Genomic DNA, 23,995 nt, shown 5'->3' with positions numbered 1-23,995 from the left:
ACACATTTTGTCAACAATAAAGTCAAAAGATTTACATTTTTTCAATTTTTTTTTCATATACAAACAGTAGTATTGTTAACATATATTAAGACTGTCACAAAAATTTTTAAACATTTAAAAATAAAATAAACTGAATGCTTTGTACTAAACCCCACTAAAACTCATTATTACCCAACCTCATAGAATCATCCAAATGTAAAATGTTGGCATGTATTGAGTGAATCCATGACAAGAACTAAAATCAACCCTCCCATCTCAGTAATTTTTTGGAGAACAATTAACAAAAATTATTGTTGTGTCTTGGCCTATCATAAAAACCAATAGTAATACAATATTATATTAGTGTCTGTAATTATACTACGGAATGTTTATTATCATAAATATCCTGGTATCTGATTGTAAGTAGCATTACTAAATTACCTATATACTTAAACCAGGTGTGGTGGTTTCTAAAACTTTATTTCCTTCCTCAAACACAATATTAGAAGCTCGTTGATACGCATCAATGCACTTCACTCTTGCCGCATTCTTTCTGTCAAATCATTTATTAATCTAACACCAACTGTTGATCAAGTTGGGTAACTCTGTGGATACTAACTACATTTAACTGTGGATATCTTCATTTGAATTAAGTGGTGTAAATAGTCTTGGAGATAATAAACAGGTAAGTAAACAACATTTAGGTTTAGAAATGGTTATTGATTCATTATTTTAAAAATTTATTGGACATAATGATTGACATACAAATACACTTTTTTTTCCTGAGAACAAAAGATCCTAAAAGATAATCTTTTTTAATTACACTTTGATGTGGTCATATAATTCACTGGGTGTTATACTGTCGTACTAATAGTTTAGTTTGGTCGCCAACCACATCCGTCTCCATACTTTTTTTGGAGTCACCCTAACATGTATTTTATCCACATTTCTGTACACAGTAGTGATTCATTGCAAGTCAATTTCCTTTAAAATTGAAATTTCTTCAACTATTTTAGAAAAAAATATAGTAGGTACTTAAAGTACAATTGCTTTGATTTATTACAATGTAACATCCTACTTCAGAGGTTCCCATGGCTACATGAATCTTGGTTTTCATACTTTTACATATTAATCTAGGCCAATTTTATTTGAATGAATTGAATGGGATTAAATTTATAATTTCTTCCAAATATTTGCATGACAAAACAAAATCACTGTCTGTGAGGGTAAATGTTGTGAAATCCAACATATGAAAAATGTAACATTCTGATATTAATTTGTACCTTTCAATAAATAGTGTTTGTTGAGTAATCCACAGCATTTAATTAATTGTTAGTAAATCTGACTGTTATGGTACCAAAAGGTATCTAGTAATAATATTTTGCTTTTGTTTTTTTTTGTTATTCATATTATACCTTTACCTGAACAAAAAAAAGAATAAATGAAGGAATCAATGAATGTATGAATAAATTAATATATGAATGAATGAATGAATGATAGAATGAATGAATGATAGAACGAATGAATGAATGAATGATAGAATGAATGAATGAATGATGGAATGAATGAATGATGGAAAGAAAGAATGAATGATGGAACGAATGAATGATTAAATGAACAAATGAATGATGGAACGAATGAATGAAAGATTGAATGAATAAAGGAATGATAGAATGAATGAATGATGGAAAGAAAGAATGATGGAAAGAAAGAATGAATGATGGAACGAATGAATGATTAAATGAACAAATGAATGATGGAACGAATGAATGAAAGATTGAATGAATAAAGGAATGATAGAATGAATGAATGATAGAACGAATGAATGATGGAAAGAAAGAATGAATGATGGAACGAATGAATGATGGAAAGAAAGAATGAATGATGGAACGAATGAATGAACAAACGAATGATGGAACGAATGAATGAATGATGGAACGAATGAATGATGGAAAGAAAGAATGAATGAATGATGGAACGAATGAATGAACAAACGAATGATGGAGCGAATGAATGAAAGATTGAATGAATAAAGGAATGATAGAATGAATGAATGATGGAAAGAATGAATGATGGAAAGAAAGAATGAATGATGGAACGAATGAATGAACAAACGAATGAATAATGGAATGAATGAATGAACAAATAAATGAATGAATGAACAAATTAATGAATGAACGAATTAATGAATGAATGAAAAACTGAATGAATGAATAAAAATATGCAAATGTCTATCACCAAAACCACACAATATTCATTTAAACTGTATTGATGTAATTTTGATTAGTGGTGAACCAAATAGTATTAATAAAGTTAATCCATGTAAAGTGATATAGGAAAATACAAGGAGGAACGCTAATACAGGTGTTATTACAGGTCAGGGACTATTGAGAAGGGAAGCACGCATTTAAATCCGTTTTGTTACGATATTTTCTTGCCAATCTCAGCACAAAAAAAAAACGTTTCAACATGTCCAATAAATTTTGATTCAAGTCAAGTCAAGTAAATTTATTGTAATTTGTAAACATATTTTGGCTAATAAAAAATAATTAGAACTTAAACTACATGGTGAAACTATCCCCTCGCCAGACACCATCTCGGTATTTCTTGAACTGGTTTCGGGGTTGGTAAAAACCTAAACCCCACTAGACACCATTCCGATATTTCACGATTCATATTTTAAAATAGAAATAGGCCCTAAGAACAATTTGGTATTGAGTAAGAAAAGGTGAAAACAATTTAATAATTCAACGTGTTCTACTTTTCTTGTTGGTAATCAACAAATTACAAAACGAGTTTCATACAAACAAACAAAATGGACTGTTTTCAAAATGTCACATTAAAAGTATTTTACTTTATTTCATATTTAGCTACTGTACTTTTACTTAATTTACTCCTATATAAAGCTATGTTTTACATTGTCAATTTTCGAACTAGTTTAACAAAAAAGGTGATGTGCCCAAACATGGTAGTGATATGACATCATCCTGTCCATATATGGGCGAATCACATTCTTTGTCGCATAAAGTTTGATAGTGTAGACGGCTTTTATTTAAGCATTTGTATGCCTTGAAAGCAAATTATTACTATGGAAGAAAAAATACATTTACTTAAATTTATTTTTCCTCAATGGTATAACAAATCTTCTTCCATAATTGAAGTATAGCCAAAATATAGTGATACACAAAATAATTTTACAAAACAGTTCCTGAGGGTGAAACTAATAAGTAAAATACTGCATAATAAAACAATTGATGATTTCAAGAAATAATGGCTTTATTAAGCCTCTGTGGGATTATTTAACTCCTACTCTCCTTCTAACAAGAGTTTTCTAACTTAAAGAATGCACTAAGTTGTTGTAATACTTCCTATAGGGTTTAAGTAAACTACTCAACAAAACGTAATGGCAATATACAGGATGTTCTAGACGTGAACAAGTACCGGATACCACAATGTGGTATAATAGAATTGTACTGTTCGGTAGATGGTTATCCATATCGCCCACAACTATTTTTAGGGGTGAAATTTTTAACAATAAAAAAAGACCAAACAAGATGTGGACAAAAATTCAATCAATATCAAATAGATATAAAAGCGTGTACTTCGCAATTCACCATTCATTCCTCCTCATTAGAACTCTTAATATTAGGGACATATTCAGGTACTAACACACAGTGTACCCTTAATAGGGTTTCTGCTGAAAAGTGGATAAAATATAAACAGCTCTTCTGTCAATTCTCAAGAAAGTGCCACCTAAATAGAGATGTCCCAAAGGAGGTTTCTACAGTATTACTTTATTTGGAGTTGTTTATTCTTATTTCTAAAAATTTGTAACTATTTTGAAATTCTCATATCAACGCCTAACAAAATTTTAAAGCCAATTTACACAGACGAGTTGTAAAAATATAGAATCTATGATGGGTCGGTACCGCTTAGGATAGATACAAACTCTACACAAGCTACGCAGTTTTCCGCTAACCGCTACCACTCGTACGTGTAAATTGGCCCTTATTCTTTTATCTATATTTTAGAATTAAGCAAACATTCATACTTCAGTTTATTTTATTTTTTTCTTTTAAACATATATTTTTTTCATTTTTTCATGTAATGTTCATGTAAAGCGCTGATTATGATATAGACAGATTTTTTATATAGTTTTAAAGTGTAATGTTTAATAATTCCTTGTTGATGACCTCAATTGGTAATTGACTAAAGAAGGTCAACCTTTAGTGACTGGAATTGGTTAATATTACAATTATTTATCAAGAATAGGAAAGTTTCACTGAAGGTGAAATAGTGATATCACTATTGTTAAATAATAATAATATGTACAAAATGTTTGTGATATAAATTTAAATTTCTGAATTGGCCGGTAGTTTTTATGATAGTCGGTATAATTCCATCTCAAAACAAAATAGGCCAGGACATGTTTTTATTTAATATGAATTATTCAAATTTTATAGGATTATTTAATTAACTGGAAGCAAAGTTATGTTATTAATCTATTTAAAATGGATTAGATTAAAACATAATTTAATTACTGTATTTCAAGAAAAACATACATAAATCAAACATCTTGAACATGAATTCTACTAAATGTGAAGTAGGCATTTACGTAAAGGATTACACTGGCCTATATTTAGGCACGGTTTTTATGATATTCTACAAGATGCCAAAAGTTACAAATAAGAAACTAGCAGTTATACCATCTAGTTAAAAAATAGCTGATGATTACCGAATGCAACATTAAGGCCATTTGGCGCAGTGTCATGGACTATTTATTGTGATATCATGAGTTTGAATCCAACGCTCATCGCATTGCTTGCATCCTTGGGAAACACACATTATTTTACGTTTGCCCCTCTCTCCACCCAGAGGTACAAATGGGTACCTGGTAAGGTCCAAGATACATTGATTACTAGCTGCATTATGGAAGTATGTTTCCTTTGTGTACATTAAGCGCTTTATAATCCAGGATATTATTATTATTATTTAGCTGTCTCAAGGAAATTGGTCTAAAAAACACATTTTTAGCCCAAAAAATGCTGTTCTAATGTAGCTGAATGGCTATCTAGATAAAGCCTGCTTTCCCTGTCGACGTCAGTCGACGCTATCGTTAACGATAATCGGCTATCTTCTACGTAAACATTGAAATGTTTACGATTTACAGGAAAAGGTACTCGCTATCGTTATCATTTCAACTTGATCGTTTTCAAAAGATCGTCGTTGAAGTGTTAACGATCAACGACGATAGCATCGAATAACGTCGACAGGAAAACAGGCTTAAGGCATCTAGATTGGCGTATCAGTAGTGCACTTAAGAAGACATGTTTTTTGGGGTCTGAGTTTCCTCACAACGATTTTTGTTCGACATCAGTAATTGTTATTTATTATTATATTTATTTATTAAAGCATTTCATTTCTAGCGGTCAGATTAAAATACTATTAAAGTTTAATTGAAATTCAGAAATTCTCTGATTCCGATTCAGCTACTTGATGACCTATTCATAATTTAAATTACCTACACCAATGCAATTTATTTGTCAACAATGAAATTGATATCGAAAACGGCCATTGTAAAATTTCAAATTATTGTAGATCAACGAAATGATTTTACAATCCCAAGGTAGGATATAATGATCAATTAATGGCAGAATTTACCTTGAAATAAGTTTAATTATTTAAGTGTGTGTGGTAGTGAGAATTTCCAGGTCATATAACTTGCATACACAGTATTATAATATCACAGTAAAATTAATTAGTCAGTACATGAAAAATACTGAAGTGACTTTTATTTGGGTTAAATGGGGCTCAATCAATTCATGTTGCACGTAGGTGCACATAAGTCATGTTGCACACATGTGAAAATAAAGTCATGTTGCACACAGGTGCACACAAGTCATGTTGCACACAAGTTGTGCACATAGTAATGTTGCACACAGGTGAAAAGTCATGCTGCACACAGGTGAACATAAGTCATGTTTCACACACAGGTGAACATAAGTCATGCTGTACACAGGTGCAAAGTCATGCTGGACACAGATGTATATAAAATCGTGTTGCACACACAGGTGAACATAACACAGGTGAACATAAAGTCATGTTGCACACATTTGAACATAGGTCATGTTTCACACACAGTTGAATGCAAGTCAGCCTGCACACACAGGTGAACGTAAGTCATGTTGCACACACAGGTGAACATAAGTCATGTTTCACACCCAGGTGAAAATAAGTCATATGTTTCACACACACGCGAACATAAGTCATATTTCACACACACACAGGTGAACATAAGTAATGTTGCTCACATGCAAGTGTAAGATGAATCAAGTTTACACATGACTGACGTACCCACTCCCCAATGTCCATCCTAAATTAAGAATTATCCAGACTGTGAATAGAAATAACAGATAAGCCATAAAAATATATTCAGGGCACAAACGAAACCTTTCACAGTTCAGTAAGCAGCATCATAGACTTCGCATTAGCTTAACTGAGGCACATTAGCAGTGGTAATGGCTATGCTGACATATTGACAGAAATCACAAGTTAAGTACATGGTACACTCACTGAAAGGTAAGTGGGGGTTGGGTGGGAGAGATGACAGAATGAGAATGAAAGGAGGAGAATAAAGAGAAGAAAAAGAGGAAGGAAAAAAAAGTAAATGAGACAGGAGTGAAAGAGAATGGAGTAAGGAGAGAAAAGAATGAAGCAAGGAGAGAAGACGAAGAACAATAACAAGAGGGAAAGAGAAAGTGTGGAGTGAAGAGACAATCTTGTAGTATTTATAGAAAAAAACAAGCATTGATTAATTCAAAACAATTGCAGATTGTTTTTTCTATTTATTGTAACTGTAAGGAACAAATACTAAAAATCGATTTAAATGTTTTGTAGTCACTGTAATACTCATTAATTACTGGAAAAAATTTTAATAATTTTACAAGAAATTAAACATTATATTATTAAAGTCATAAATATATTGTTTACATCGTTTTAGGCCTACTATCGAATACATTGTGTTGTTAGTATGTTTTTGTTTGTTTTTTTACAAAAAGGTTGTAATGACATTTATACAGTTGACATTATGAATGTCAACTTTCCAAGAAACAGTAAAAATCTAATATCAGTTCAGAGAATACTTATCTTAATTTTAACAAAAACAAACTCATTCCTCAATCCACATTATAGTTTTTAACCTTGGCATAGAAACTATAGCTATCCATACGCATCATTTAAACAATTTTGTAAAAAGCTGCAAACGGCTACAATATATTGACTACACATTGTATGTAGTGAAAACACAAACTTGCTCTTTCATGGAGGCAACCAAATTTAATTTATTTCTGATCAACTTTTAGTACTATGGGTAAAACACAATTGTAATAACATAGTGTAATTATTAATATCTTCTTTTTTAAATTTAAACAAAATTGATACTGAAGATTGGATATTGCTAGTGGCGTAAACGGCTATGAGTGCTCACTGGTCAAACCCACAGGCCCCAGAACTCAAGGGGCCCCAGAGCATGAGCAGTAAAAATGCAACTCTAGTGTGTTGGAGGTCCCGTTAGCAGTGCTAAACCAGAGGCCTTTGCCCTGTGCTTTACGCCACTGGATATTGCATAAAGAATATTTTATATAGTCCCTTTATTGGAAGTTGGTTAAGTTTATAGTTTGTACAGGAAGGGCTGGGCTCAGTCTGACCAACAACTGAAGTACATTCCGAGAATAAGAACATAGAACATAGGATTCTGTATCATTAAATGTAGGATGCACTATGACAGTGGCTGAAGGGGGCTTTGCACCTTTACTCCATTGGGAATTTTAAGTGGGTACTTGGACACATTTAGTCAATTTACCTAGCACATTAAAAAAAAGATTTTTTATAGCGGCTGTGATAATTGACCAGATATGCCTTGTAATTACCGACGTGATGTCCTGTGGGAAGATCATACATGGAGCCTAATTAATCAAATTTACATAGAAATGGAGATACAGTAATTCAAAAATACAAAATTGTACTGTAAACTTAACATAGTTAACTTGACTAGATTTTTTGATAATTTTATGTACGAAATACTAATAATCAAAACATATACAAAGATACATTACTTCCCTATAACATTTTGAATATGAAAGACATAACACATATTGAATATCATAAATGTGATCATAATAATACAGATTTAAGCGGAAGTACTGTAGGTACTGTAAAACATAAAATATTTGAAATTTAATATTTTTTGTTTGTGCAACTCTCGTAAGAAAACAAACAAATGTTTATGTCATGAAATGTAATTGTAATAAAGACATGAAGGTTCCTAAAAATTAGCTGATATAAAAATAGTACTTTTCAGCAAAAACCAGAATATAAAATTGTTTTTTTGTGTTTTTTTGCAAATGTAATTTTTTAATGAGCAAAAATTACTTTTTGTCAATTGTTTAAAATTAAACTATTAACTTAATTACAATTATAAAATTATTTTACTAGGAAAGACTGCTCAAGAGTGAGTATCATCGTACGTTGACCGCTGCTATTGTTGCCATTGTTAGTTCATTGTATGTTAATGTCCAATTGTTTAACAACTCTTTTAACGCTCAACATTCTTGTTACCATTATGTTACAAGATATAAACATATTTCATTTTAAATGCAGTGATGTAATTTGATTAAATTGAGGACACTCTTCTGGGACTCATAAATTGACATTAGTGAAAAGAGTCTTGACAATCAAAATATAATTACAAAAGAATTAAATCACTATTGATGGGTAAAACGATTTAACTTGATACATATTAAAATTCACTATTAATTTACAGTAATTATTGAAATATGTATGTGGAATAATAAGTTTAATTTAATACCACAAAAAGAAATAAAGTATTAATTTGTTTTTTAATCATTGACAATGTCAACTCAATCTATGTACCTAATGGACACAGAAATAATCAGTTGTTTTGTAATGAACAACTGCATAGGGTTATAAAATTGTTAATAAAATAATATGTTGTTTTTATTTGACCAGCATAAATATCAATACAACATATTTTCATCACAAACGCTGAACATCTTGAGACATAACACACTTAACAAGACTCCAATCAGAGTGACTATTGGCCAATGTGTACATATAGACTTTTTTTTTCTTTTGTCAGCCTTTATAATTGTTATCCATGTGGTTTTGGGTATCTTGATTTTTCTCATAGATTCAATTTCATAGATTCCGAGTCTTCTCGGATAAGGACTATAAACCGTAGGTCCAGTGTACACATAGCTCATGCGCACTTTAAAGAACCTAGTACATCTTTCGAGACGAGTAGGGGGTTACCCCAGTGTACTAGTCCACACAAACACAGCCACTGTCACACACAGCCACTGCGCAAATTGGGACTGGACCGTTTTAGAGGTGTTTACCACCTGTTGGTCCAGATCCTTCACTAACTGAGTTAGTGAGAAGTCGAATAAATAAAAAAATAAATAAAAATAATAATAACATAAAAATGAAAAATGTTGGACAGCTTAAGCAAAATTTGTCTGTATGTGAGAAATAGTTTTATGTTGAAGGTTACATTTGTAATTTTATCCTTTTTTTTGTGATGCATACTGTATACAGTATGTCAATATTATACACATTGTATGATATTAATCATCATGTGATGTTTTTACCATTTGTTATGCAAATTTTAAACATATGCATTTGACTAAATAAATTGAATTATTTGATTATTATAATAATTATTACAAATTTAGTCACAACCCATTTATTTTTATACAAACACATTCATAGCATTTAGTTATGAAGTGTTTGATATTGAAAAGTTTGTAACTGGAAATTCTGAATCACACTATTAGTTAAGCCAACCCTTTTTTCACTCTCGCATATTTTCTCATCTGTACCGTTTATTTGATTAATTTTCAGTATTACTACTCGTCGGAAAACTTCTCTCTTTAAATATTTCTCTTGCACACAATTTTTCTTTGACCTGGTTCTAATTGATGGTAGAAGTATGAGTATTAAAAAACAGAAAAGAACTGAGACTAAATTTAAAGACTTAATTAAATGTTAAAGACACCTTCCCTACGTTTTTTAGATCTATTTTAAGATCACAAACTATATTTAATGTAAAAATAATACTATATGGTCCTATTGCGATAACTTTTTTCGTCTTTAAATGGTTAAAAATGTGAAAAATAAGTTGATTCTAATAATGCATTGCGTGCGGATTGATATTTCTGTTTTTCTTCTATAATTCACCCACTTTTCGATCGATCGTGAGGCCAAAACAAATGGAAGACTCCTAACTTTTCAGTGAAAATATTAGGTTTTCCCCAATTTGTATCAACGGAGCAGCCCACGAATTTCACGTCGGCAATCGGCAATTGCCGACCTTATTGCCGACCTTAAATTGTCAGAGGACGGCAAGAGATTGCCGACCTAGAAACTAGGCTAGATCCCTCCTTTCAAGCCTCCTAGCAACAACATGGTACTTTAAGGGATCGTATCATTGAAATTTTAACAGGCATATTCACCACCATGTTGTGTTTAGTTAACAAACCATGGAATTAAGATGATCCCTGAATTCACTCAACCATTACATCATTTTGTGTGTGAGCTGCATGCTTTCTCCTATCAACCAAGCTGGCTGGGCACAGCGCTGTGCGCGACAGACCTGTGTAGGGGAATACCCTATTATGCCAAGCAAGCAACTATGCTCTGTGTACGGCTAGCTCCAGAACCATGATGTTCAGCAATTAATTATCAAATAGAATTTATCTTGTAGATTTTAGTGTTAGGTTTTTATATTTTAGTTAATTTTGCTAGTTCTTTTTGCATAACATATAGCTAGGGAGGCTAGGCCTAGCTAGGCCTTTAGGTTAGCAAGAGGTTTAGGCCTTGGGGTGAATTTTCTATTTTTAGAACTGCCGAGACTGCCGACCTTGGCGAATTTAAGGTCGGCAATTTTTTGCCGACCTTCTTTTTTCTGAATTTCGTGGGCTGACGGAGTCTGGCAAAAATAGAAAGACAATTAATGCAGCAACTATACGACGTCAGGCTGGGTATATAGCTAGCGTATAATGTTCGTACCTTACCGATGTTTACGAGCTAGGCCTACAAAACTAAGCCTACCTAGGCTAGGCCTAAAGACCGTCCACGAGAGGTCAGTCGCCGAGCTACTTAGGTAGTGCATTGTTTCTCACTTTTTATCATAATTTACCATAAAACGTACATTTAAGACAAGGAATGACCTGGTTTAATGTTTTTAAAGTAATATATATGTATTATTTTTACAAAACGTCACAAATTGTAGGGAAGGTGTCTTTAATATTATATCTGTCTAACAGAAACAAGTTTAAGGCGAGATTGATTGAACTGTTTTATTATAAAACACAATACTGTTTTATTATAAAACACAATACTGACGTTTTATTATAAAACACAATACTGTTTTATTATAAAACACAATACTGTTTTATTATAAAACACAATACTGTTTTATTATAAAACACAATACTGTTTTATTATAAAACACAATACTGTTTTATTATAAATTATTATCGAGCTTTCTTGTTTTCCGTTATAAATGTAATATTATTTTGAACTATAAATAAATTTAATAGTACTGTAGTGTAACCAATGATTTAAGTACTATTTCATGCCAATTATACCACTGGTTTGTTAGGCTTTGGAGAGACCTAGGAAATTAGTTTCTGCAATTAGATCAAAACCACACTATAAGGATCAATTTGGTCAATTAATAGCGCATTCATTTATTTTTACAAATTTTATTATCTATTTTGGACATAACACTATAGATTTAATCACTTTCCTAAATATGGGACAATCTGTATGCATAAAATACTCATTAAACAATAAAGTATGACAATTCTTTGGAAGCAAACATCAAACATATTTTGTTTTTCTCACACTCATTAAAAATGAATCAGCATCTGAGTGATAACAACATGTGAAAAATAAACTAGTTTTGTCCTATACTGACTTACATTATTTGTACAGAATGCTCTGTGATTTAGTTGTACTGAATGCTCAGTACTAAAAATTCACAATTCATTCTCAAGTGCGACTCGAACCTACTACCCTCAGATCACAAGACGGGCATTCATACCACTAAACCACCAAGTTTGAACCAGGGTTAGATTTTAACACCAGGAAGCAGCAGCAGCAACAACAAGATGATGACGTAACATACTACCTTTGCGTCAGAGAGTTAAGCAAGACATGTGAACAGTTATTCATGAGTTGATGGTCACTTAGTTACGCTTGATTTATGACATTTACTTATTTCTCATGTGTGTTTACGATTTAAACAATAAGCACTAACTATTATGCCAATTCTCAATTTGTATAACTAGCTAACTAGTTAACATTAGCAATTTAAATTAGAATAAAATCATTATGAACATTTTCCTATTTTCAGGGGACAATACCTTTAAAACAAATTAGGTCATTAGGTAAATCAATAATGAGTACCTACGCCGCAGAAGCTTAAATTGATTTCATTTTAATGTTCCTTTCCTAAGGGCTTCGTTATAGTATATTCCACCCTTACCATTGAATCCATCAACTAGTTCTCCTGGGAAGAGACAGAATTTATTAACGTATTAATATTTACCATCAATACATTATTCATAGCATAGAACATTATTTGGTTGATAATTGATTCAATCTAACATAGCCAAGTATTCCTAATACAACAGTATTTTGTAAGAACAGTAATTGTAAATTACCACGGCGGCAACTGATAAAATATTGAATCAAATTCAAAGTAAATTACAGAATACTGATGCTTATCAAGATGCAAATGGATATCAAACAAATCTGCAAATTATGACGTTACTCCTTGACCTCTAAAGTAAATCTCCTATTCTTGTTCTGAGTATAATGTATAACACATTAGAATCCCTATTAAGCTTAGGGCCCAACAAAGTGTCCCTTAAAGCCTGTTTTCCTTGTTGACACTTCAGTTTTTGCCTCGTATTGAAATGGCGGACATTTTATATACAATTAGCGGCCATTTTGAAAAATGGCCGCCAGTTCAATACGAGGCAAAAACTGAAGTGTCAACAAGGCCTAATGGATTTCGTGTCTGAAGTACATGTGTTTAGACACCAAGATTGTGTATCTACCTAATTTAGATCTGATTTTATGCACATTTTATATAAAAATGGCGGCCATTTCAATACGAGGTAAAAAATTAAGTGTCAACAGGGCTTAGAGTGATCAGACGGGTTTAATTAGGATATCTGGCATTTCAGATTTTTGTCCTAGACTATTACATTAACTTGTTTTGTTGAACTAATTAAGGTGATATACATGCCTGCAGTGTCCATGTCAAGAAACAACAGAAATGTGTCTATCTTTCAATTAAGAGTCAGACTATGAATAATAATAATCGTGAGATGTTTAAGTTGTTTTACTGGAATGTGTCCAATGGTGTCACAAAGAGTGAGAGGGCCTGTTTCTGCTGAGCAGAAATAATCGATTATTAACCGTTTATTTTTTTTAATCGATTATTTTTGGGCAGCAGAAACGGCGCAAAATAAAATAACCGATTAAAAATAACCGATTAAAAACACTCAATCCATTGCGTATTTTAATCGATTATTTCTTGTTTTAACCGATTATTGCGGAGCAGTTTTGAGCTGCAACACAAATAGCGATTATTGACCTCACTTTGACCTCTAGAGTATGACAAACTTATTCACGTCACAAAGCATGCTGTTTATTTGCGCGATATCGACGACGATCAGCAAAACCACGATCGCGATGTAGACCGAATAAAAATCAAATGTTAAACATTAACTTGTTTTGTTGAACTAATTAAGGTGATATACATGCCTGCAGTGTCCATGTCAAGAAACAACAGAAATGTGTCTATCTTTCAATTAAGAGTCAGACTATGAATAATAATAATCGTGAGATGTTTAAGTTGTTTTACTGGAATGTGTCCAATGGTGTCACAAAGAGTGAGAGGGCCTGTTTCTGCTGAGCAGAAATAATCGATTATTAACCGTTTATTTTTTTTAATCGATTATTTTTGGGCAGCAGAAACGGCGCAAAATAAAATAACCGATTAAAAATAACCGATTAAAAACACTCAATCCATTGCGTGTTTTAATCGATTATTTCTTGTTTTAACCGATTATTGCGGAGCAGTTTTGAGCTGCAACACAAATAGCGATTATTGACCTCACTTTGACCTCTAGAGTATGACAAACTTATTCACGTCACAAAGCATGCTGTTTATTTGCGCGATATCGACGACGATCAGCAAAACCACGATCGCGATGTAGACCGAATAAAAATCAAATGTTAAACATTTGATTTTTATTATTTTGTGGGGGAGAATTATACCGAGAGACTCCAGGATTCTGTGTTACAAGTACACCTGTTACATACCACCAGTCCAGGCTAACGATGTTTTACATGTCATTTTTTAGGCCTGTTGTCTGTTGACTTGTTTCGGTAGAAATATATAGCCCATATAGGTAGCCTAGCAGGCCGAAGGTAGAACCAACGAACGGCGAAACGAACTTTTTTCGCCGACGTGTCCTTATTAATATAACATCATTATTCTGTTGTATGTGGTACGGTAGTAGGCCTAGATGTTTATTTTAGAAATAATATAGCTTTACGTAAGAGTAATTTCGAATTTTTAATCCTACATGTGAGAGTTTTAGGCAGCGATAGGATGTAAACAAACCAACTCTCATCGGCCTTTCATAACTTGAACTGCGCTGTGTGGGGGAATGATGACGTGATTTTAAAAACCGATTAAAGTCGTAGCAATTTTCAATTGCAACGCGATTATTTTTGTGGTTTGCGGTGACTGGAAAAAATTGATTATTTTGATTTTTTCAGCAGAAACAGACCCAGAGAAGCATAGTGTTTAGATGGTGTCCAATGGTGTCACAAAGAGTGAGAGAAGCATAGTGTTTAGATGGTGTCCAATGGTGTCACAAAGAGTGAGAGAAGCATAGTGTTTAGATGGTTTCTACAGAAACTAATCTGGAGTAAAAATGTTTTCACTTAAAAAAAAAAAAAAATAATAATAATAATTTTGGTTATAAAAAAGATAAAATATTTAAATTAAACTAAAAACACCTTGATTTTCAGACAATGGGTTTCTGATTGACTTTTTTTTCTCTTTTCAATTACGGTTTTCTGGAAAATAATTTTTATCCAATCCGATTAAATGCCAGTATTAAACAATTTTTTTCTCTAATTATTTTTTCAGCAATATATTTTTTAATTAATTGTTATCCAATCCAAGTAAATGTCATATTAAACATTTTTTTTTTCTAAATATTTTTTCAGCAACATATCTTTAAATTAATTCCATCAAACTTTAATAATTTGTATCCAATCCAAGTAAATGTCATATTAAACATTTTTTTTTCTAAATATTTTTTCAGCAATATATCTTTAAATTAATTCCATCAAACTTTAAAAATTTGTATCCCATCCAAGTAAATGTCATAAACAATTTTTTTTCAAACTATTTTTTTTAGAAATATATATCTTTAAATTAATCCCATCAAACTTTAATAATTTGTATCCAATCCAAGTAAATGGCATATTAAACAATTATTTTTTCTAAATATTTTTTCAGCAACATATCTTTAAATTAATTCCATCAAACTTTAATAATTTGTATCCAATCCAATTAAATGGCATGTTAAACAATTTTTTAAAATTATTTTTTCAGCAATATATCTTTAAATTAATCCTATATCAAACTGTATTGAAATAGAAAAAAAAGATGACACGTTATATAACTTAAGGCTGTTCTGTAATTTCTGGCATATAAAAAGTTTTTTTTTATAAAGCTGCTACATTGCGGATTCACGGCTGTAGACTGTAGACTAGAGTCATGTATTTTATTGTCCAATAAATTTGATCATGTTTCTTAAAACATGTGTTTGATTGCAGTGGAATGGCTTGATAGAACTTCCCACTTGTGGTAAGTGTTTATACATCTGGAGTCGGAATATGTATATGTAACTAGCTCCCGCAACAAATAATAAACATACAGTCGGAAATCTACAAGGAAACGGTATGAATAATGTCCTGCTAGGTAGACAGATAGGTAGATAAATTGTATTCACCAAGGACAACTGGACAGCGTAGGGTTTAAACTCGTGATCTCTTAATTAAAAGATTGATGTAAATTTATTTTGCAGTGTTATCGTTATCATTTGCAAGTTTATATCTCCCACCTAAACAACATATTTATAATCTTATGCTTTTTCTTCAACTTTTTGTTGTCTGGTGAAATTAAGTGTTGTGATGCGAGTTACTTTTAAATATGTTGCCACTTTGGTTGCTAGTATCATTAATATTTTAATCTAGCTTATAAAGTACATTTTATTCACATACTTTTTTTTTAGTTTAGCAATTGTATACATTTTTAGTTCTTTTATCCTAACATGTTACTGTGTATTTTTATTAGAGGTACTCAAATAATATTTTCTCTTCTTTCTTATTTTAAACCCAAAAGAGAAAGTTACACTTACAGTGAAAGCAAACATGACCTACCATGAATTCCAAAATTTTATTATGAAGTATGATGCTTCATTGTTTTGTATTGTATATTTATGTACGGTATGTATTTTTTCATATTTTCTAACATAAAATGTAAAATATTTTCTCTTCCTTCTTATTTTAAACCCAAAAGAGAAAGTTACACTTACAGTGAAAGCAAACATGACCTACCATGAATTCCAAATTTCAAACAATTTCTGTCGGCTACAATAAATGTAAAATACATCCTTTTCAGGTGGGTGTAAAAGAAATAAAGATAAATTGTTTGACTCAAGGACATAATACAATGTTATGCTTCCTGAAAGATCGCAAAATCTAACTGAAAACACAGCTGTATTACGCACACGCTAGCGGGTATAGCCGCTACATAGCATTTAGTGTGCACCTTCTAACATAAGATATTTTATCACGTCTGTGTACATGTGTGAGAAACATGATTTAAAGAAAAATCAATGTGAAAAGAGCTCTTAAACATGTATGTTGTGTTGTTACATAAATACATAAAGTCTACTGGCAATTTCATTTGTAAGAGATACCAATGGAATACCTAATATAGCTAAGATAACATTCCTGAATACATACATGTGAATTTGATGTGGATATGAGCATAGAATAAGGAATAAAGGCCTTGCCTCCCATCTAGCTATTTATTAAAGAATGTTAAAAAACTACACAAATACTAATACATAAAACACAATTTTTAAAGTAATTTATGAATTCAATGATTAATATAATACAATTTTGAAAGAAACTCCTAGTTTCTAAGAGTTTTATCACATAACCTATATTATACATTTTATACGTATACGTTTATTTTATTTATTTTTTAAATTAATTAATTTTTTTTTTTTAAAGTTTATGTCTTTAGGCAATGTGGCCAAGGATAACCAATAGTAAATTAATCACTTTCCTATCAGATAGGTAGTAATCCCTCTGATAAATGGGCTTTTTTGTAAACCAGTTCACCGGGGTAACCACCTACTCTTTTCGAATAATGAACTGGGTTCTTTCAAATGCACACAGGTTATAACTATGTACACTGGACCTATGGTTTATAGTCCTTATCCGATAAGACTTCTTCCACCCCCAGAACTAGGAGCGAGTTGGCCTCGAACCCTTGCCGGTGTTGTTGGATAAATGGCGCCCCTGCCTTAACCATTTGACTCAATCAAGGACTTAAGAAATAAAAGTTGGAAAAGTGATTTCGAAAAAGTCAGTGAAAATAGCAGCTGAACTACTTGAAAAATAACCTATATTGTTCTGACAACTCTTGTAACATGACCAGAGTGCTGGATTTTTCCACTAATTGTAATGAAATTAAAGTGTTATATTTTTTACTTTGATCAAACGTGTTGATACAGAAGTGAAGCAAATTATGAAGGTAATTTAGATCCCGGAACTGAGCAACTTAATTAAATATATACTGTAATGAGTTCCTTATTCCAATTTGCCTCTTAAATCCACCTTTGGGCATAATTCCATTCCTAATCAATTGTGTTCATGCAACATTTATAAAAGTGTATCTTATGCACACCCCTCCCCAAACCAAGGCACATACATCTTACATCTTTTTCATTCCTTTTCCACACTCCCCAACCAAGACATACACAGATTAAACATCCCCTCCATGCCTCATAACTCTTCCCCACTCCCCCAACCAAACAAGGTCATATACAGAACTAAAATCCTATCATACGCACCTCCCCCCCCCCACCCCTCAACCAAAAACAAGGGTACAAACAGATTAAACATCCCCTCCATGCCTCATAACTCTTCCCCACTACCCAACCAAAACATACACAGATCTAGGATCCTATCATGCGCCCCTCCTCTTTTCTAACCGAAAACAAGGGCACAAACAGATTTAACATCCTTAACGCCTCATGTCCCTTCCCCTATCCCCCAACCAAAACTAGGTAATACACAGATCTAAGGTCATTTAGATGCCAACCATGTAACAAATTCTTATAAACTGTATACTGGATCTAGTCAATTCTGAATATAAATAAATAAATTCTTATAGTACAGTAAAATTAAATAAGTATATTATAATAAATATTATTATAAATATTAGTGTTATTTATGAATGCCCCATAATTTTGTCCTTGGATACAGCCCACATTATTATTATACACAAACGTTATGCTATAATTCATGTTTTTCTTAAATCCTAAAAGTGCCTGAATGTTCTTTACTCAAAAAGAATTTTGAGGCAATATTAGTAATGCACTTTTATAGGAATGTTTTGGCCCATTAATGTACAACATTCACACAGAGTTTGAGACATAAAACGTCGCTGTTAATATCTTAAATTCAGTAATAATGATTGGATTCTCATACCAATGTGTTTGTTGTTTCTGGGTCAAAGTTATTGTACAACATTCACAGAGTTTGAGACATAAAACCCCGCTGTTAATATCTTAATTTTACAGTTACTGATTGGATTATCATACCAAAATGTTTGTTTTTCTGGTTCAAAATGTAAAAATTCACAGAGTTTAGACATAAAATCCTGCTGTTAATATCTTAATTTTACAGTTACTGATTGGATTCTCATACCAAAATATTTGTTGTTCTGGTTCAAAGTTAATGTAACAACATTCACAGAGTTTGAGACATAAAACCCTGCTGTTAATCTTAATTTTAGTTAATGATTGGATGTCCATACTAATATGTTGCTTTTTTTGATTCAAAATTTCCCTTACTCTTACTTACAGAGGCATTGAGTGAAAACTTCAGTTAACCTAAATGCTCACACATTAACTCCGAAAATAATATAATTTGTGGGAAAATTTTACATATCATTTACCAAGCATGTACATTCTACAATAGGGGTGAGCTCAGTTGGTTAAATTCCAACAAATAATCATTATCAAGCACAAGTACAATATATAATCATATGCAGATCCGAAGGGGGGGGGGGGGGCGCCCAGTTGGCCAAGCCCCTTAAATTTAGAATGCAGTTAGGTTACAGGTAAGCACCTCATTTTACCTGTCCCCACCACCTAGCCCCTATTTTGATAGAAACAAAGTGGAAATACAGTATTCTACTGTATTGTTTAATTGTCTTTATTTCATTACATCATGATGATACTGTTTATAGTAAATTCCACGTCTAGAAGCAAGAAAGATTCCGAGAAAAACTAGAACTGAAATTTCTGCAGACATACGTGACATTTTAGATTCTAAGATATTTAGACAGTAAACTCATATATTTCATTATAGGACACAAAAAATATCTTAATCACCATGTTGTGAATATCAAAATAAACACTGCCTTCCTATGACATCATCCCATGAATGAAAAGAACCAATTATTTATGTTTATTATTGAAAAGTAATCGCACCATCATTTTTAAATATGTTCCACTACCTCAAACCTCAATCTTTTTAACTCACAATACAAACAGCTTGAAATTGAATCCGCCTATAGTTCCAAAGTAAATTTGTCCGGCGCGTCATAAACAGGCCTGCTTAAGTGGTGTGAAATCATGTTTGACATGATATCTCATGAATTGTGATAGTTAACTACAGTAAGTAAATTACTGACAGTAGTGTTGATAGGCAAGACATTAACGGCAATGTCAGAATGCGGTAACCACAACAGCAATTCAATTACAAGTAGTGTCACCTATAGATGAGATATGTTAACTACAGTAGGTAAAGTACTGTTGTGTTGATAGGCAAGACATTAACGGCAGTGTCAGTAATGCGGTAACCAGAACATCAATTCAATTACAAGTAGTGTCACCTAAATAGATGGGCTGTGTTATATTCCCCTCGTGTAGTGTATTTTGAATCAGATTAAATTTTACTTAATGCAATCCATAGTATTACTTTCAGCGTCATTATGTATATACAGTACAATAATTTAATTTTCCATACATGAGGGAAACGAACTATATGTAATCAGAACACAGACAAGGTTGTACTTTATCATATATTGCTGCCTATGGTGTTTCTTTATTCAAGTAAGTTTATTTATAGTGATATAAAATTTACATTTTCTCTTACAGATACCAAGAACTTTTGATCATCTTATTGAATAGCAACACAGCGGCAATATGGATGAGGTTACTACTACAGTCCCTAATGATGATGTCACTTTTAGTACTGATGATGTCGCGCCAAGCAGAATGTCGTTTGAGTTGTTGTCCACTGGATATCAAGTTGCCATCTGTTTACAAGTTATACTCTTAATCATTATTAGTATGGTTGGATTATTGGGTAACACTCTTACAATTATTGCCATTTTCCGCACGAAAAGCTTACGCATCACAACAAACTATTTCCTAATCAACTTAGCGATTGCGGATATTCTTGTGTGTGTGATCATTGAACCATTTTACATCGTATCTCTGATATATCGTGGTTGGCCAATGTCCACGGAATTCTGCAAAACGATTGGTGCGTTAACTTGTTTGAGTTTAGCAGCTTCGGTTATAAATCTATTGGCAATTTCGGTGAACCGTTATTATTGTATCGTGAAGAATAAATTGTACGCCATGGTGTTCAGTAGCAATCGTACCATTATATATTGCTTGGTAATTTGGGCAATATCCTTTCTTTCGATAGTGTTACCATCTGCAGGTGTCGGTGATTTCGGTTTTAATGAACACCTTATGATATGCGGATATCCAGCCACGCATGCATCATACGTTTACCAAATTGTCTCTATGGTCATCATGTTCGTAGCTTCAACGTGCGTTATTGTTTACTGTTACTGCAACATTTACAAGCGTATGCAAGATAGTTCTCGTCGAACACAGCGCATTACAAGCACCAACAGCGAATCGAACAGTAATATTAATTGCGTTGAGGAAAAAAAATCAACATTTTCTCGAATGAAAAGTCATAAATCATCAAATATGACGATGCTTCCGAAAAAACGAGATTTGCAAGTAGCGAAGACGTTACTTATTGTGCTTCTAACATTTGTTATATGTTGGACTCCATCCGTTTTGCTAACCGTATTTGACAAATACTACAAAGCACCCGATCTACTTCGACAAATAACCGCAATACTCGCATTAACTAATTCCAGCGTTAACCCTTTCATCTATGCTTGGCGAAATCGTGGCTTCCGATTGGCTTACATTAGAATTATCAAATGCCGCCACTGGTTGAGACCTGGAGAGGATGAACACGACGTGTCGAAAATGGACAGTACAACCAACAAAATGTGAAATATATAACCTAAAAAGGAGCGAACTTCCTTCCCATCCTCGTGGAATATTTAAAATAAAGGCGTTTGATTTATTTGATGGAAATGCTATGCATATTGTACTCGACAATATTCTAGGGTACTATACTTTTCCTCTCTTATTTTTAAATAAATAATTTAGAAATAATAATTAATATCATAAATTAATAATTTTTAAACCAAATTATCAGATCCTCTAGAATTTTAAAATCAGATTTCTGATAAACACTCAATTTTCATTTAGCAAAATAGCATTTTTATTACAAATGTTTGTCATGCGTAAATAGTCCGGCTTGAAGAAGCAGTAGAATTTGTGTTGGTAGCTCTTTAGTAGATTACGCCTCTAGAAACATCAATTTAAACACCATTAATTAAGTTGACATTGGAACTATAAACCATTAAAATAATACCACTTTGACCTATGTTATATAAAGCAATTCTATTATTTACAGCAAATGTAGTTTTACTAACTAAAAATAACTTAAAATGTAAAATTATAATTTAAATTTGTTTATACCAGCATATCATGTACAATTAATTTTTTAATAATATTAATCTTAAGATATATAAATGTAAATTATTATCATTTTTTTTTTAAATCTGTACAAATTTATTATGGTTTTTGTAAATAAATTATTTGGATTGAAATAAATGAGCGAAATCCTGTGATACTGTAAATAGCAATACTTTCTTTTATGAGTTTTAAGCTCTGTCTATACTATCAAACTAGTTTTACAAAAAAAAAGTGTAATGTGCCCAAATATGGTAGCGGTATGACATGATCATGTAAATATATGGGCACATCACATAAAGTTTGATAGTGAAGACAAGGCTTTAGTAAAGGTAATGTTCTATTCAAATTGCTGTCTCCTGCCCTCTATAATTGCTTTGTGTTTTTGGTTGTGGTTTTTAATCTTCGCAGACAAGTCAAAGATGTTGCTATTAAATTTATTAAAGTAACTATAATAATTTAAGAACACTAAAACCACCAAGACGTATTTATCTATATATAAATTATGGTTAATTCTGACATAGGCGAGCACAATGCAAAAACTTCGTTACAAATCTCCGCCTTGGATACCTACCTTATCTATCCGAGATGTACCGCGAAACGTAGATTTGATAACATTAGTGTGCACGCCGACGCTATTGTTCCATATTTATATCTTAGGAAGATATTATAAAGAGTTTTTTAACAACATTTATGATTTCAACATTGGATTTTCCTCTCAATTTCAATTCTTCCCGGTCAAAGTAATTTCCGGGTTTAAGATAAGTTCACCAAATATTTTCTCTCTTTTATACACAAGGGAGCAGTTAAAATAATAGATTTGACCCTAAAGGTGACTGGAAACAGGCACTTTCCATCAATCAATACAGTGTCCCTTTGGAAGACGAAAAAAAAATTGGCCATTAATCATAGCCATTTCAGTTTTTTGTTTATTTTAAAACATACCACACGTGTGTGAAGGTACAGTAGTTAAATAATAGGAATTATACTGCAAATTAATAAAGATCAAATTAAATATACGCCATAAAGAATCAGAATATATTGTGGGGAATAGTATTATAAAATTACATAGGGAGATTTGATAAGACATTTTTCGAGTGAAATCCCGATTGCTGAGTTTTATTGAGTAAGCTTGCAGGAATAACTGTAGGCTATCTTCCTGTGTCCCGTTAGGACCGAGATGTCTGCCCATGTTGCAAGCCGTAATGTCTTCTTTCTTGGGCCCACTCTGTCACGGCAGTTAGTTTCAAAAGATGATTAAATTAAATAATGTATTAATAATTATTAGGATGGTATTCATTTGAATAAACGCCTCTCCAATTAAACATCACTTTGAATAATAACCCCCCCCCCCCCCCACAACCCAACTATCTAATAAACGTCCATCCACATATTTATAATAACACAATTATACTATTTGTAGTAGAATTCACCGCACTGTTATCTGCAATTTACCAAGCATTTGTTATTCTTTTTTACCACTTTTCATATCTATGAGAGGATTTCATTTGATTATAAATGTTACCATATTATTAGAACTAAAAAATTTAACATATATCCCTTGAATAAGCACCTCCCTCAAATGACCTCCGCCTCCTCAAAGGGCCCTACCAAACAATAAAAACTATACTTTAAAATGTTATTAATCATCTAAAACACTGTGAAACAAAGTAGTTTAGTTTTACGAATGTCAAGCATTTTGGAGAACATTATCATTCCGAGAACCATCGTCTACA

General features: G+C 32.1%; 1 protein-coding gene across 1 annotated transcript in view; it reads left to right on the top strand.

The window, feature by feature from the left end:
- Positions 1–525: 525 nt before the first annotated feature.
- LOC140043637 (uncharacterized) overlaps positions 526–23,995 on the top strand; it is a 29,536-nt gene continuing 6,066 nt past the window's right edge. Inside the window, exons 1-3 of the mRNA XM_072088154.1 lie at positions 526–664; positions 20,562–21,727; positions 22,671–22,704. Coding sequence (XP_071944255.1) covers positions 20,610–21,727; positions 22,671–22,704 — 1,152 coding nt within the window. The 5' untranslated portion in view covers positions 526–664; positions 20,562–20,609. The remainder of the gene's footprint in view (positions 665–20,561; positions 21,728–22,670; positions 22,705–23,995) is intronic.

Source organism: Antedon mediterranea, chromosome 3 (genome assembly GCF_964355755.1).
Source record: "Antedon mediterranea chromosome 3, ecAntMedi1.1, whole genome shotgun sequence".
In the NCBI taxonomy this organism is placed as follows: domain Eukaryota; kingdom Metazoa; phylum Echinodermata; class Crinoidea; order Comatulida; family Antedonidae; genus Antedon; species Antedon mediterranea.
This window is presented reverse-complemented; position numbering and strand designations above follow the sequence as displayed.